General features: G+C 43.8%; 1 protein-coding gene across 2 annotated transcripts in view; it reads left to right on the forward strand.

Moving 5' to 3' along the window:
• The first annotated feature begins 2,115 nt into the window (after nucleotides 1-2,115).
• The window catches only part of CYP1D1 (cytochrome P450 1D1), a 51,256-nt gene continuing 37,186 nt past the window's right edge, over nucleotides 2,116-16,185 (forward strand). For both annotated transcript variants that reach the window (XM_029056346.1, XM_001506056.5), the window contains exons 1-6: nucleotides 2,116-2,499; nucleotides 7,738-8,576; nucleotides 9,603-9,726; nucleotides 10,100-10,189; nucleotides 10,290-10,410; nucleotides 13,312-13,398. In XM_029056346.1, coding sequence (XP_028912179.1) covers nucleotides 7,773-8,576; nucleotides 9,603-9,726; nucleotides 10,100-10,189; nucleotides 10,290-10,410; nucleotides 13,312-13,398 — 1,226 coding nt within the window. In that variant the 5' untranslated portion in view covers nucleotides 2,116-2,499; nucleotides 7,738-7,772. The remainder of the gene's footprint in view (nucleotides 2,500-7,737; nucleotides 8,577-9,602; nucleotides 9,727-10,099; nucleotides 10,190-10,289; nucleotides 10,411-13,311; nucleotides 13,399-16,185) is intronic.

A 16,185-nucleotide genomic window follows, 5' to 3' on the forward strand; every position in this document is an offset into this window, starting at 1 on the left:
CTGTCTCATGTGGGGCTCACAATCTTAGTCCCCATTTTACAAATGAGCTAACTGAGGCTCAGATAATTTAAGTGAAGTTATTAATAATAATAATAATAATAGTCAAAATAATAATAGTACTTAAGTGCTTACTATTTGCCTAGAACTGTTCTAAGTGCTGGGGTAGTTACAAGTTAATCAAGTTGGACACAGTCCCTGTCCCACATGGGGCTCATACTCGTCCCCATTTTACCAAATACCACAATTATTGATATTTTTATTATCCCCACTTTACAGATGAGGTAACTGAGGCACAGAGACGTAAGTGACTTGCCCAAGGTCATACAGCAAACATGTGGCAGAGACAGGATGAGAACACGAGTCCTTCTGACTCTCAGGACTGTGCTGAATCCACTAAACCAAAGTGGCAGAGCTAGGATTAGAGCCCAGGTCCTCTGACACCCAGGCCTCTGCTCTTTGCATTAGGCCACACTGCTTCTACTGTTCTAGTGGTGCTATGAGAAGCAGCGTGGCTCAGTGAAAAGAGCATGGACTTGGGAGTCAGAGGTCATGGGTTCGAATCCCAGCTCTGCCACTTGTCAGCTGTGTGACTGTGGGCAAGTCACTTCACTTCTCTGTACCTCAGTTACCTCATCTGTAAAATGAGTATTAAGACTGTGAGCCACATGTAGACAACCTGATTACCCTGTATCTACCCCAGTGCTTAGAACAGTGCTCTGCACATAGTAAGTGTTTAACAAATACCAACATTATTATTATTATTATTAAAGGTTAGATAGTTTAGATCACCTGTATTACAGCCTATTATCAAGCCCGTCAAGTTTTTTGATTACCTAAATTTATTAGAGAACACAGATATGCTAGGGTGAGAGGACATTAGGAATGAGAGATTTATGATACATGAAAACCTTGAGTAGAAATCATGGGTGAACGGTCACTTGGAAGCCTATGGAACTGGGACTCTTGAAAAATGATTCTTTGAGTTTACAAAATGTGAGTTATGTTAGTAAATAATATAGATCTCTAACTTCTAGGGCACCTGTGAAGGTTGTGGCAATGTATGTGTCTTTTACAAAAGACAGTAATTAAATTAATGAAACGTTAACTTGGGAGATAGCATGGGTCTGGGAGTCAGAGGACTTGGATTCTAATCCTAGCTCTGCCACTTGCCTGCTGTGTGACCTCAGACAAGTCACTAAACTTCTCTGTGTCTCAGTTACCTCATCTGTAAAATGGAGATTAAAGCAGTGTGAACCCCATGTGAAATATGGACTGTGTCCAACCTGATTGTCTTGTATCTAGTGTTTAGTAAAGTGCCTGGCACAGAGCCAGTGCTTGATACGACACTGCTAGAGAAGCAGCGTGGCTCAGTGGAAAGAGCCCGGGCTTGGGAGCCAGAGGTCATGAGTTAGAATCCCGGCTCTGCCCCCTGTCAGCTGTGTGACTGGGGGCAAGTCACTTTACTTCTCTGTGCCTCAGTTCCCTCATCTTTTTAAAATGGGGATGAAGACTGTGAGCCTCACGTGGGACAACCTGATGACCCTGTATCTCCCACAGCACTTAGAACAGTGCTCTGCACACAGTAAGCTCTTAACAAATTCCAACATTATTATTATTATACCATTAAACCACTCCCCCCAAAAAACAAAAAAAACCCCAAAAACCCCTTAGCCTCTGAGATCTTTATTCACTAACTTTTCTCTCATTAAAAGAATGGTGCATTCTCATCCTTTTCTTTTCTTCTACTTTCCCATTTTGTTGGGTGGCTTTAACAAAGGCAGTAGTTTCAGAATGAGCCCAACAGGAGGCCCTAGCTCTGGTAAAATTCGAGTTTAACCTCCGATTTCACAGCTACCTACTTCTCTCCCCTCCTTTACCTCATTTCTAATATTACATTCTCCCTACTAGCTGCCTTCCACTTTCCTAGCAACTTTCCTTACTGCCTTGGCTTTCTTTGCTTTCCCTCTCTAGTTCCCTTCCTCACTTGCACCCAATCTGCTCTCCTGATTGTTTCAATCTGGCACTGCTGCTCTGCTCCCCTCCCCTTATCCCTTCATCCTTTCCCTCTCCTGGTTCCTCCCACTTTCTTCCTCCCTGCCCCATCATGCCATAATTCCTCTCCTCTCTCTTTTCCCATTCCTGCTTCCCAGTTTCAATGAATTCCCTGCCCACATCCTCCAACCTTAACACCTTCAACACAGGCCCTCTACACCGTTCCTTCTTAGTTCTCAGTGGCCTGGATGATGGTCTAATTCCTTCCCCAGTGGCAGCCTCTCCCTCCCCTCCTCCTCCCCCCTTCCCACCCTCTTAACCTCCCTCCCACAGCATTCTGGGCTTGTAGCCAAGAGTCAAACTCTTCCATCACCGTGCACCAGTCCAGACCAGCGAGCCCTAATCTACTTCTGGGCAGGCTAGCCCCCTCCAGCAGCGTGGCCAGTAGAGCACCCAAAACCTTGCCCTCCCAGGACTGCAGTGGACCTGACAGGAATCAGGGGACAGGTGAGCCAGCCCTTCGGCACTTTCTTTCCAGGCTTGGGAAGGGCAGAGGATCTGGTGATCCAGCTCTTCGTTCAAAATCCCAGGGGTTCTTTTGGTGGAAACGAGGGCAGGAGCCTGAGAGGTCGGCGCACCGAGGTTGCGGTGGGTGACCTCTCTTTGGGGTTCAGTTCGGCTCATTTGGTGGGATTATCCACGGATCACTCAGAGTTTGAACTTGCATATGGTCAGCGTTTGCCCTATACCCACCCCCTCCTGAACAAACACAATTTCAGATTGATTCCAAGAATTACTTTAGGAAGGATGCCAGCAATGCTACCTCTTAGAGCCCTGAAGAGCACTAGAGAAAAGAAGCCCGCTTTGGCTGTTGCCAAGAATATGGAATGAACAGTTTATGCCGTGTCCGGAGCTAATGCATTATAAACATTCCTGAGACTATTTTGATCATGTACTTAAAAAGTGCAGAGGTCCACCTAAGACACTCCTCTCACCATGTTTGCACTTCTCCTATTATCAAAGTTTTATTTGGTAAATACAGTTGATTATTATTCACATTAGCAAACAGGAAGTTTTAGCTCTTTGTCCACAAGGCACTGTAACAACATAATACAGCTGAGCCTTAAGTAAATAACAAGCTAAACATGATTAAACTTGAAAGCTGAAAAAACTGAAACAAGGAAATGAATTAGGAAATAATGGTCTGTGAAATTAAGCATTATGAAACTAGGCTTCTGGAACAAAGTATGATAGATCAGACCCAAAATGAAGAGAAATCTTTGTCTCTTCTCCTTTCTTGATTTTCTTGTTAATGAAAAATGTTACCATTTGGATTGAAAACCATGGGTGCCAACTTTTGAGTCTGAGAGGGAATGGCATATTCACTGTGGATGATGTGGGCCTTCTAAAAGGGAAGCAATGCGGCCTAGTGGATAAAACACTGACCTGGGAGCCAGATGACCTGGGTTCTAACCCCAGCTTCTCTGCTTGCCTGCTGTGACTTTGGGCAAGTCCCTTATCTGCTCTGTGCTTCACTTTCCTCGACTGCAAAATGGGGATTCAATACAATCTCCCTCCTACTTAAACTGGGAGCCCCACGTAGGACAGGGACTGTATCTGTGCTGATTAACTCATATCTACCCCAGCGCTAAGAAGAGTGCTTGACACATAGAAAGCACTTCAACAAATACTGTTTAAAAAAAAAAAAAGCTTGGGGGAGAAAGCGAGCCGAGAGAAATGGCCGGGTTCAGTTCAATGAAACACATGCTGAAGTGTGCTATAAAACTGTAATAGACAGACTTTTTAGGGTTCCAACCCAGCTTGGGACCTCCAAAGGCATTGTAGAAGCAGTGTGGCTCAGTGGAATGAGCACGGGTTTGGGAGTCAGAGGTCATGGGTTCGAATCCCTGCTCTGCCCCCTGTCAGCTGTGTGACTGTGGGCAAGTCACTTTACTTCTCTGTGCCTCAGTTCCCTCATCTGTAAAATGGGGATTAAGACTGTGAGCCTCACATGGGACAACCTGATTACCCTGTGTCTACCCGAGCGCTTAGAACAGTGCTCTGCACATAGTAAGTGCTTAACAAATACCAACATTATTATTATTATTTTTGTTATTGTAAATTTGGGGTCCACCACGATGGCTAGGCAGAAACAGAAAATAGGATGGGACTCAGGAAGAACTTAGACAGAGTTATGGAGTGAGATAAAAGACCTAAAGACAGAGCTCATTCTCTAGCCAAAATCCCTCCATCTGTCCGGTGTTCCTCCCTCTCATCCATCTTCTACTTCTCCATACATAATAAGGATAATAATGATTGTGATATTCATTATTTGCTTACTCTGTTCCAAGCACTGTTCTAAACACTGGGATAAATACAACTTAATCAGGTTGGACACAGTCCTTGCCCCACATGAGGCTTAGATTGTCTCTCTTTCCCTTCTTTTTAGTTTTTTTAATGGTATTTAAAGGCTTACTATGTGCTAGGCACTGTACTCAGCACTGGGGTAGATACAAGCTAATCAGGACAGTCCAAGTCCCACAGGGGGCTCACGATATTAATCCCCATTTTACAGCTGAGGTAACTGAGGCACAGGTAAATTAAGTGACTTACCCAAAGTCACACAGCAGAAAAGTGGCAGAGCCAGGATTAGAGCCCAGATCCTTCTGATTCCCAGGCCAGTGCTCTATCAGTTAGACCATGCTGCTTCTCTTTTTCAGCCCCCTCTCTGTTTTGCCCCCCTAAAGAAGCAGCTTGGTCTACTGGATAGAGCACAGGACTAGTTGTCTGTTTGATTTCCAACCCTGGCTCCACCACTTAGCTGCTGTGTGACTTTTGGCAAGTTACTTCATTTAATTTCTCCGTGCCTCAGTTTCCTTATCTGTAATATGGGGATTAAAATACTCTCTCAGAATGTGAGATCCATGTGGGACGGGGGGCGTGTGTACAATTTTATCATCCTGTATCTATGCCAGTGCTTTCCACAGTGATTGGTACCTAGAAAGTGCAATTATTGTTACACTCTTCCTCCCTTCCTCTTGCCCTTAATTTTTCACCTATCCCACCTTTTGCTTTTTGTCCCCCTATGCACTTTTTGCCTTCCCCTTTGGGTCTTGTTGCCACTTCTCCCTTTTGGCTTTTTAATTCCTGTTGGTTTTGTGCTCAGTATCATTTCCATCCCCCTTGGTGGGCAGACTTTTGTCCCAGTGGAAATGACAGTGAAAGCAGGTGGAAACTTCCCCCCTTCGAAGCCCTACTGAAGGCTCACCTCCTCCAGGAGACCTTCCCAGACAAAGCCACCCTTTTTCCTCAACTCCTCCTCCCCATCGCCCCGATTCGCTCCCTTTGCTCTACTCCCCCATTCGCCCCACCGAACTCGTGGTTATATGCACACTATCTATAATTCTATTTATATTAATGCCTGTTTACTTGTTTTGATGTACATATATCTATAATTCTATTTAGATTGACGCTATTGATGCCTGCTTACTTGTTTTGATGTCTGTGTCCCCACCTTCTGGACTGTGAGCCTGTTGTGGGCAGGGATTGTTTTTCTTTGTTGCTGAACTGTGCTTTCCAAGCACTTAGTACGGTGCTCTGCACACAGGAAGCTCTCAATAAATACAATTGAATGAAAGAATGAACATGTAAGCGGGGAAGGAGGAAGCTGCAGTGCCCTGTGATTTCCCCATGTCTTTTGGCCTCTTACTTTGAGTTCCCCAAAATATGGCAAATAAGATGGCTGACACATTCAGACTGAATATCAGCTCTGATTCATGGCAGAAGACTAAGCATATTTTAAAAATGAATTTCCACTGGTCAGACTCTATAAATGGGAACCTAACTTTCAGCACTTAATAGAGATTGCCCTGCACAAACAAAGTTAGTGGTTAATCATATGGTTAATGTTAATGGTTAATGTTAATGTCAAAAAGTTAATGGTTTTTGAGTTATACACTCGTAGTACATGTCAGTATACATCAGCAAGCCTGATGGCTAACCCATTAACAAGCGGGACTTGTAGTTTTCCATCTCCTAGCCCTGACCAGCCATCTTCCATCCTTCTTCCTTACTCTTTCGCACCCCCCCCGCAGTAAGTGCTCAGTCGATGCCAGTGACTGGTTGAACTGTGGAAGCCTCTGGCCAGTCTGCCAGGCTAGCAGTGGGATGAAGGGAGCAACACAAAGCTGCCAATTGGAGGGCTTTCTGGACCAATCATCATCATAATAATAGCAATAATTGTGATATTTGTTAAGAGTTTACTATGTGCCAAGCACTGTACCAACCACTTGGGTAGTACAAGATCATCAGGTTCCTCATGGGGCTCACATTCTAAGTAGGAGGGAGAACAGGTATTGAATCCCCATTGTACAGATGAGAGAACTGAAGCACAGAAAAGTTAAGTGACTTGCCCAAGGTCACACAGCAGATATGTGGTCGAGCCGGGATTAGAGCCCAGGGACTTTGACTTCCAGGTCTGGGTTCTTTCCACTAGGCCACTCTGCCTCAAAAGACACCCTTGAGGCTGTGCTCATACAGCAAAAGGCCTAGTATGAACAAGATAGGTTTGTTTTTATTCCTTCAGTCTAATTGGAATGACCCAATAGTAGCCCTATCTCTTTAGAGAAGCAAGTCCAGTCTATCTGCAGTGTTCTTCTCTTTAGGGCAATGATTTTCAGAATATCAAGCTCATGACAAAGTACTAGTGTATCTTCTTGTCATTTGCTGGCTATCAGGGTGGATTTTCTTAGAGCCATTGAGGAACATGTGAATGCAGCTTTTTCATCCTAATATTAGATTTGCCCCAAACTCTGTGGAGAATCTGTGCAGATCAAGACCCATCAGAAAATGTTTGGATTGAATCCCCACAGTCTAATCAGAATAACCCAATGGTTATTCAAGGAGAGCAGTATGGCCTAGTGGATAAATCACAGGCTTGGGAATCGGAAGGACCTAGGTGATACTCCAGGCTAAGCTACTTGTCTGCTCTGTAACCTTGGGCAAAACTCTGCACTCCTCTGTGCCTCAATCTTCTCATCTGTAAAATGGGAATTAAGACTGTGAGCCCCATGTGGCACAGAGAGTCTTAATAGTAATCTGATTATCTTGTATCTACCCCAGTGCTTAGAACAGTGCCTGGAACATAGTAAGCACTTAACAAATACCATAAAAAATGGTAGCCCTATCCCTTTAGAGAAGCAAGCCCAGTATATCTGCACTGTTATTCTCTTCAGTGTAATGATTTTCAGAATATCAAGCAATTAGAAGAAAATGCCCCAAAAGGCACCGCCAAAGCCCCTTGTGCTCCTGATCTCAGCTTGTATTCATTTATTTAATCGTATTTATTGAGCGCTTTCTGTGTGCACATCACTGTACTAAGCACTTAGCACTGTACTAAGCACTTGTATACTCCATTCACTATCCGTATTCAGGTTCTACTTGGAAGAGTAGGGCAAAGGATTTTAATGCACTGGCCAGCTGCGTCGAGAGTTCGGGATTCAGGAATTATAGGTGTTGCTAAGTCAGTCTTGTGGTGTAGGATCGGGCCAGGCACTGGAGAACCAGGAGTGGTGTTTACAACTGGTTTTTATGTGGTGCAGCATTAGGTGAGGTGCTTGGGAGCAGCAGCTGTGGATTACTTTTTTGGCAGAATACTTTGTTTTACATGTTTGGACATTTTTCTCTTACTCTTGGAAATGTCTTTAGGTAAGCTTTCCAGTAAAGTGCATTTATTTTCTGTTTCAGGTGCTCCATGTTCTAAAAAAAAGTTTGCTCTGAAAATGATTCCTGGAGAGTTAACCACTTCTCTTTTAATGCTGGTGATTGTCCTTATTTCTATAAATGTGTTAAGGAACAGGGGCCAAAAGCCACCGTCTCCTCCGGGCCCATGGGCTTTACCGGTCATAGGAAATCTTCTTCAGCTGGGAGAGCATCCTTATCTTTCATTTATCGAGATGAGGAAAAAATACGGAGATGTGTTTCTCATCAAACTGGGAATGGTACCTGTTGTAGTTGTGAATGGGATGGAACCAGTGAAAAGAGTATTATTCCAAGACGGAGAGAACTATGCTGGCAGACCCAATATGCACACCTTTTCTTTCTTTGCCAATGGAAAAAGTCTCTCGTTTTCCACAAACTACGGAGACAGTTGGAAGCATCACAAAAAAATGGCAATTAATGCTTTAAAGTCTTTTTCCAAAGCAGAAGCAAAGTCCTCTACCTGCTCCTGCCTCCTGGAAGAACACGTCTGTGGGGAAGTGTCAGAGTTAGTGAAGATCTTTACAGAACTGACAGCCACACAAGGCAATTTTGACCCCAGGGGCTCCCTCACCTGTGCTGTTGCTAATGTGGTCTGTGCCCTTTGCTTTGGCAAGAGGTATGAGCATACTGATGAGAAATTTCTAAAGGTGATTAAAATAAACGATGATTTACTGAAAGCATCCAGTGCTGTGAACCCAGCGGATTTCATACCATGTTTCCGCTATCTTCCGCTGCGGGTTGTAAATGCACCCCGTGAGTATTATCACATGTTAAATCAGTTTATCATGCAACACGTACAAGAACATTACGTCACCTATGATGAGGTAAGATGCTAAATATTAAGGGTTTTTCCAGTGTAAATAATCCCTCTGTCCTTGCAAGAGGCATGATATCCATAGAATTCCTGTGTAATCAGTGGCTTTGATGGTTTACAGAAATTGGCCATTTCAATCTGCATATGGTAAATTCAGTTTCATGCTCAATCTCAGGTGAACCCCAAAAGTTCCAAGATCATAAAATGCTTTTTGCAATGAGATTGGAGATTTTCTCCCCTTTCTAGCCCATGTTTCACTCTGCTTTCTGGATCAGGTTCAAAAATGTCATTAGGCACATATCTCCCTGTTCTTCAAAATCCTCTAAAGGTTGCCCATTTATTTCCAGGTAAAGTAGAAACTCATGGTCATTTGTGGCAGAGAACTCAATCTACTCTTTCTCTCTTAATTATGTGGCAAGAGTGGCTCAGTGGAACGAGCACGGGCTTTGGAGTCAGGGCTCATGAGTTCGAATCCCAGCTCTGCCACTTGTCGGCTGTGTGACTGTGGGCAAGTCACTTAACTTCTCTGTGCCTCAGTTCCCTCAACTGTAAAATGGGGATTAAGACTGTGAGCCCCACGTGGGACAACCTGATTCCCCTATGTCTACCCCAGCGCTTAGAAGAGTGCTCGGCACATAGTAAGCGCTTAACAAATACCAACATTATTATTATTATTAATGAAATAGAGTAATAAATAATATATACAAATATGCAGAAGTGCTGTGGGGAGGGGAAGGCAAAGAGCAGAGGGAGGGAGTAGGGGAAAGGGGAGGAGAGGAGGGGCAGAGGGAAAGGGAGGGCTCAGTCTGGGAAGGCCTCCTGGAGGAGGTGAGCTCTCAGGGCCAAGTTAGACAGTTGGGCTCAGTAGCTCCAAGTTATAGAACGGTGCTTGGCACATCGTAAGCGCTTAACAAATACCATCATTATTATTATATGAACATGTCCAACTCTGCTTTTAAATTAGGCCTTAGATTGTATTTGCATACATAGTATTGCTTGAGCTAATGGATGAACATTTTAAGATTTGTTTCTTTAGGGTTACCTCAGAGACATAACGGATGCTCTCATTAGCATCTGTTATGACAAGAACTCAACTGGGAAAACACCTATCTTACCTGATGATACGATCATAAGTACTGTGAATGACATCTTTGGTGCCGGTATGTGTCCTTGAAACATTAATCTATCAGCAGAAAGAGAATGTAAACACTTTATTCCCTCTTTTTCTCTTCTTCCACTCCCTTCTGTTTTGCCCCAACTTGCTCACTTTATTTGTGCCTCCAGCCCCATAGCACATATGTACATATCTATAATTTGTTTAAATTAATGTCTGTCTCCCCCCAGACTATAAATTCCTTGTGGGCAAGGAATGTATCTGATCTTTTCTTATATTGTACTCTCCCAAGTGCTTAGTACAGTGCTCTGCATACAGTAAATGTTTAATGAATACGATTGAGTGTGCTACATAATAATGATTTATATCTGTTAATATTTGGATGTATTTACTATGAACACTTTTTTTTTGTTTTTCAGGGTTTGACACAGTGTCAACTTGTCTAAATTGGAGCTTTCTCTACTTGATAAACTACCCTGAGATTCAAACAAAAATTCAGGCAGAAATTGGTAATCTCATGTTTTACATATGCAAAATATGACCTGACCCCATTATTTTCCCTAAGCTTTTTGATTTATATCATTAAGACCCAGCATTTATTCCTTGCAGATGGAAATATTGGGCTGAAGCCACCCAGATTTGAAGACCGAAAAAATTTACCATATACCGAAGCTTTTATAAATGAAATCTTCAGGCACACCACATTCCTACCCTTTACTATTCCTCACTGGTAAGCCAGTTATTCCATCATTTTTAATACTGTGTCTCTGTTAGGAAGTGCCATTAAACTTACTGGATTTTTGAGTAGAAATTCTCCATTTTCAGTCATGTTTTGATGCAAGATGACTTTGCTGGGAAGCACTAACCTAAAACTGGATGTTTTTGATTGTGTAAACTGAACTCACTATTAGGGAGACTTCACTCACCCACCCACCCACCCAGAGGGCAGTCTAAGAAACCTCAGGGCAGATCTTCAGGTTCCAGGCAGGTCAGGCCAGGAGTAGAGGGAGAGGCAGAATCAGGGATCAGCAGCCACCCCCAAGCATGATCTGTTTGTTAGTCGTGCAGCTCCTCCAATTCACCGGGAGGCACAAAACAGTCATGGATTGTTGCCAGGACTTTACAGATCCGATTTACTATGGCCAGGCAAATAGGAATGCCCTGTGACAAAAATCACTTAATAAAACCATCCCTCGCCCCCAGTCAATGACCATTAAGCTATCGGCTAAGGATCTTTTTCATATTACTGCATACATTTGCATGGTGTAGACAAGGTAGAAGTGTTTTTCTGGAATCAGTATCAATAAGGATCTTTAAGATTTAAGATTACATGTCCAAAATTGAGCTCCTTATCTTCCCTCCCAAGACCTGTCCTCTTCCTGACTTCCCTATCACTTTGGATGGTACAACCATCCTTCCCGTCTCTAAAGCCCGCAACCTTGGTGTCATCTTTGACTCGGCTCTCTCATTCACCCCACGCATCCAATCCGTCACCAAGACCTGCTGGTCTCACCTTTATAATATCGCCAAGATCCACCCTTTCCTCTCCACCCAAACGGCTATCTTACTGGTACAGGCTCTCATAATATCCCGGCTGGATTATTGTGTCAGCCTTCTCTCTGATCTCCCTTCCTCCTGTCTCTCCCCGCTCCAGTCTATTCTTCATTCCGCTGCTCAGCTCATCTTCCTGCAGAAACGCTCTGGGCATGTCACGCCCCTTCTTAAAAACCTCCAGTGGTTGCCTATCAACCTCCGCACGAAACGCCTATCAACCTCCGCACGAAACAAACACTTCTCACTCTAGGCTACAAGGCTCGCCATCACCTTGCCCCCTCCTACCTCTCCTCCCTTCTCTCTTTTTACTGCCCACCCCGTATGCTCTGCTCCTCTGCCACCCACCTCCTCACCGTCCCCTGTTCTCGCCTATCCCACCGTCGACCCCTGGCCCATGTCTTCCCGCTTCCTGGAATGCCCTCCCTCCTCACCTCTGCCAAACTAATTCTCTTCCCCTCTTCACAGCCCTACTGAGAGCTCACCTCCTCAAAGAGGCCTTCCCAGACTGAGCTTCCCTTTTTCCCTCTGCTCCCTCTGCTGCCTCTCTGCCCCCCCTTCACCTCCCCTCAACTAAGCCCCCTTCCCCCCCTTTCCCTCTGCTCCTCCCCCTCTCCCTTCCTCTCCCCTCAGCACTGTGCTCATCCGCTCATTTGTATATATTTTTATTACCCTATTTATTTTGCTTATGAGATGTACATTCCCTTGATTATATTTATTGCTATTGTTTAATGAGATGTACATCCCCTTGCTTCTATTTATTGCTATTGTTTTTGTCTGTCTGTCTCCCCCGATTAGACTGTAAGCCCGTCAGTGGGCAGGGACTGTCTCTATCTGTTGCCGATTTGTACATTCCAAGTGCTTAGTACAGTGCTCTGCACATAAATGCTCAATAAATACTATTGAATGAATCTTGAAATTGAAATCCTATTTGTTCTTTGAAAAATTTAATGTTAAATAGCAGTTACAAAAGTGAAGTATAGCAATTGTTTCAGATAGAATGAAGATACACTTTGGCAGTCTTTCCCAAATTTGGAATCCTTACACTGGGTTCATAACTTACACGGCATAATTTCAACTCTCCCTTGACCCCCTCATCTCCCTCCAGTAATCGCCTCATCTCCCTCCTTCCATTCCTTCCCAAACTCCTTGAACGAGTTGTTTACATCCACTGCCTCCAGTTCTCTCCTTGAGACCTTTTAATCTGGCTTCCACCCCCTTCACTCCGTGGAAACTGACTTGTCTAAGCTCACTGATGATATCCTTCTTGCTACATCCAACAGCCTGTACTTCATCCTAATTCTCCTTGCGTCTATTCTTGCCTTCAGGACATCTTTATTTGGATGTTCTGCCAAAACCTCAAATTTGTCCAAAACAGAACTTCTCATGTTCCCACCCAAACCTATCCTCCCCATGACTTTCCCATCAACACCACTATCCTCCCTGTCTCATGAGCCTGTAACCTTGGCATTATCCTTGACTCATCATATTTGTTAGGTAATGGATGTGAATGCACACAGTAAGCACTCAATAAATACGATTGAATGAATGAACTTGTTGAGCAGGAGCTGTATTTCTGGAATATACTTTCAGTGTCTATCTCCCCCATTAAACTGCAGGTCTCTGAAAATAACAGTCAAGTGTTTTAATTTTATAGTACTCTCCCACACACCTTGTATGGTACCCTATGTAGTAGTAATAATAATACTGACGTTTGTTAAGCGCTTACTATGTGCCAAGCACTGTTCTTAGCACTGGGGTAGTTACAAGGTAATCAGGTTGTCCTACGTGGGGCTCACAGTCTTAATCCTCATTTTACAAATAAGGGAACTGAAGCACAGAGAAGTGAAGTGACTTGCCCAAGGTCACACAGCAGACAAGTGGCGGAGCTGGGATTAGAACCCACCTTCTCTGGCTCCCAAGCCTGTGCTGTTTCCACTAAGCCACGCTGCTTCTCTAGTAGGAGTATTGATTATTATTTACTAGTAGTACTAGTGATCATAGGTGCTTCATCAATACCATTTATTGATTGACGCTTTTGGGGACCTAATAGTAATAAATTTTCATTTTGCTTTTCCAGTACTACAGCAGATACCATTCTCAATGGTTACTTCATTCCCCAGAAAACCTGCGTTTTTGTTAACATTTATCAGGTTAACCATGATGAGTAAGTATCCCTGAATGTTTCACTGAATTGTTTCATTTATTAATGTGTGCTCAGTATTAGAAGGTAGTTTTATCTGACAGAATTGCATCGCAACAACCTTCCACTAGCATTTGTATAGCTCCCATTGTCTTTCACAGGTTCAGTATTTAAAGGTTTTTAAACCTTACCAGAAAGGAGAAGCAAGAATTTGAATTCTTGCAACATATAGCTAAGTCAAATTATATATTTGACTTTTCCTAGTAGCCAAATCTACTTCTGTCCAGTCACCTGAACTTTCTTTTATCTATGAGAACCCAAGTGGCCTGTGGAAAGAGCAAGGGCCTGGTGAGTCAAAAGACCTGGGTTCTAATCCTAGCTCTGCTACTTACCTTACCTGAGGCACAGAAAAGTTAAGTGACTTACCTGCTCTGTGATCCAAGGTAAGTCACTTAACTTTTCTGTGCCTCAGTTACCTCATCTGTAAAATGGAGATAAAATACCTGTTTTTGCTACCTCTTATCCTGTGAGTCCAATGTGGGACAGGAACTGTGTCCAATCTGCTTATGTTGCATCTACCCTAGGGCTTAGTAGAGTGCTTGGCACGTAGTCAGCTCTTAACACATACCACAATTATTATTATCTCAATTTAATGCCACAAATATTCACTATATTTCAAAACCTACCATATTTCTCTATTAGTCAAATCTGTAAATAGGATTTTATGAAATATTTTGAAATGTGTTTTATGAGGAATTTAAGCAAAAGCCTTTGGAAAGTCTTAATTATTCATTCATTCATTCAATAGTATTTATTGAGCGCTTACTATGTGCAGAGCACTGTACTAAGCGCTTGGAATGAACAAGTCGGCAACAGATAGATAGAGACAGCCCCTGCCCTTTGACAGGCTTACAGTCTAATCGGGGGAGACAGACAAGAACAATGGCAATAAATAGAGTCAAGGGGAAGAACATCTCGTAAAAACAATGGCAATTAAATATTCATTCAATAGTATTTATTGAGCGCTTACTATGTGCAGAGCACTGTACTAAGCGCTTGGAATGTACAATTTGGCAACAGATAGAGACAATTCCTGCCCATTGACAGGCTTACAGGCTAATTGGGGGAGTCAGACAGACAAAAACAATAGCAATAAATAGAATCAAGCGGATGTACATCTCATTAACAAAATAAAGAGGGTAATAAAAATATATACAAATAAGCACAGTGCTGAGGGGAGGGGAAGGGAGCACTTAGTATGTGCAGAGCAATGTACCATGAGCCTGAGAGAGTGAAGCACTGGAAGAGGTGTCCTAGAATTCTGGTAGAATCAAGGCAATGTACATTTCATTAACAAAATAAATAGGGTAATGTAAATATGTACAGTTGAGCAGACGAGTACAGTGCTGAGGGGATGGGAAGGGAGAGGGGGAGGAGCAGAGGGAGATGGGGGGAAAAGAGGGTTAAGCTGCGGAGAGGTGAAATGGGGGCGGTAGAGGGAGTAGGGGGAGAAGGGGAGCTCAGTCTGGGAAGGCCTCTAGGAGGAGGTGTGCTTTAAGTAGGGTTTTGAAGAGGGGAAGAGAATTAGCCTGGCGGAGGTGAGGAGGGAGGGCATTCCAGGACAGCGGGAGGACGTGGTCCAGGGGTTGACGGCGGGATAGGCGAGACCGAGGGACGGAGAGGAGGTGGGCAGCAGAAGAGCGGAGCATGCGGGGTGGGCAGTAGAAAGAGAGAAGGGAGGAGAGGTAGGAAGGGGCAAGGTGATGGAGAGCCTTGAAGCCTAGAGTGAGGAGTTTTTGTTTGGAGCGGAGGTTGATAGGCAACCACTGGAGGTGTTTAAGAAGGGGAGTGACATGCCCAGATCGTTTCTGCAGGAAGATGAGCCGGGCAGTGGAGTGAAGAATAGACTGGAGCGGGGTGAGAGAGGAGGAAGGGAGATCAGAGAAAAATTATAAGTCTAAGCATAATTATAGCCATTAACTTGGAAATAATAAGTTTGTGGTATTTAAGCACTTACTATATTCTGGGGAAGTTACAAGATCAACATGTTACAAGATCAATAGTCCCTGTCCCGGATGGTGCTTGGCACATAAGTGCTTAATAAATGCCATTGTTAGTAACAGAGGGAGAACAGGGATCGAATCCCCATTTTGCAGTTTTGCAGTTGAGGCACAGAGAAGCTCAGTGCCTTGTATAAGGGCATATGGCAGTCAAGTGGCAGAGGTAGGTTTAACCCAAATCCCCTGACATCCAGGTGCATACTCCTTCCTCCGGGCCACAGATTTTTCATTTAAAATACACTATTTTGTCCAGTGGATATTCCAACTACAATCATGTTTTGGTCTTGATAGCTATTTTTAAATATAGAGTATGATGATGGAGTCTCCTGTTGTAAATGACAAAATAGCAAAGAAATGAAGACTTGGGGACTGAGAATCAGTAATTATAGCGCTAATGGTTTGTGCATGCATTCATTCAGTGGTATTTAGTGAGCGCTTGCTGTGTGCAGAGCACTGTATCAAGCTCTTGGAAAGTACAATTCAGCAACGGAGAGAGACAATCCCTGCCCACAGTGGTGCAGTTCCACTGGCCCTCTCTTGCCTCTGCCATTTGTGTTTCCGCTGGGTCAGTGGGTGCAAGAAGCAAGCAGACAGGCGGGAATGCAGCACATCGGAAAATGAGGGCAGGAATTTTGGGTACAAAACTCATTTTAGGCCCTAGTGACACAGCATGAAACCGATGTTATGCCGGAGTACCAACCCCCACCAGCAGGAAGTTGCCAGGGTAGCCATCTTGGTAGCTTTACCCCCT

This window comes from Ornithorhynchus anatinus, chromosome X5, assembly GCF_004115215.2.
Source record: "Ornithorhynchus anatinus isolate Pmale09 chromosome X5, mOrnAna1.pri.v4, whole genome shotgun sequence".
In the NCBI taxonomy this organism is placed as follows: Eukaryota; Metazoa; Chordata; class Mammalia; order Monotremata; family Ornithorhynchidae; genus Ornithorhynchus; species Ornithorhynchus anatinus.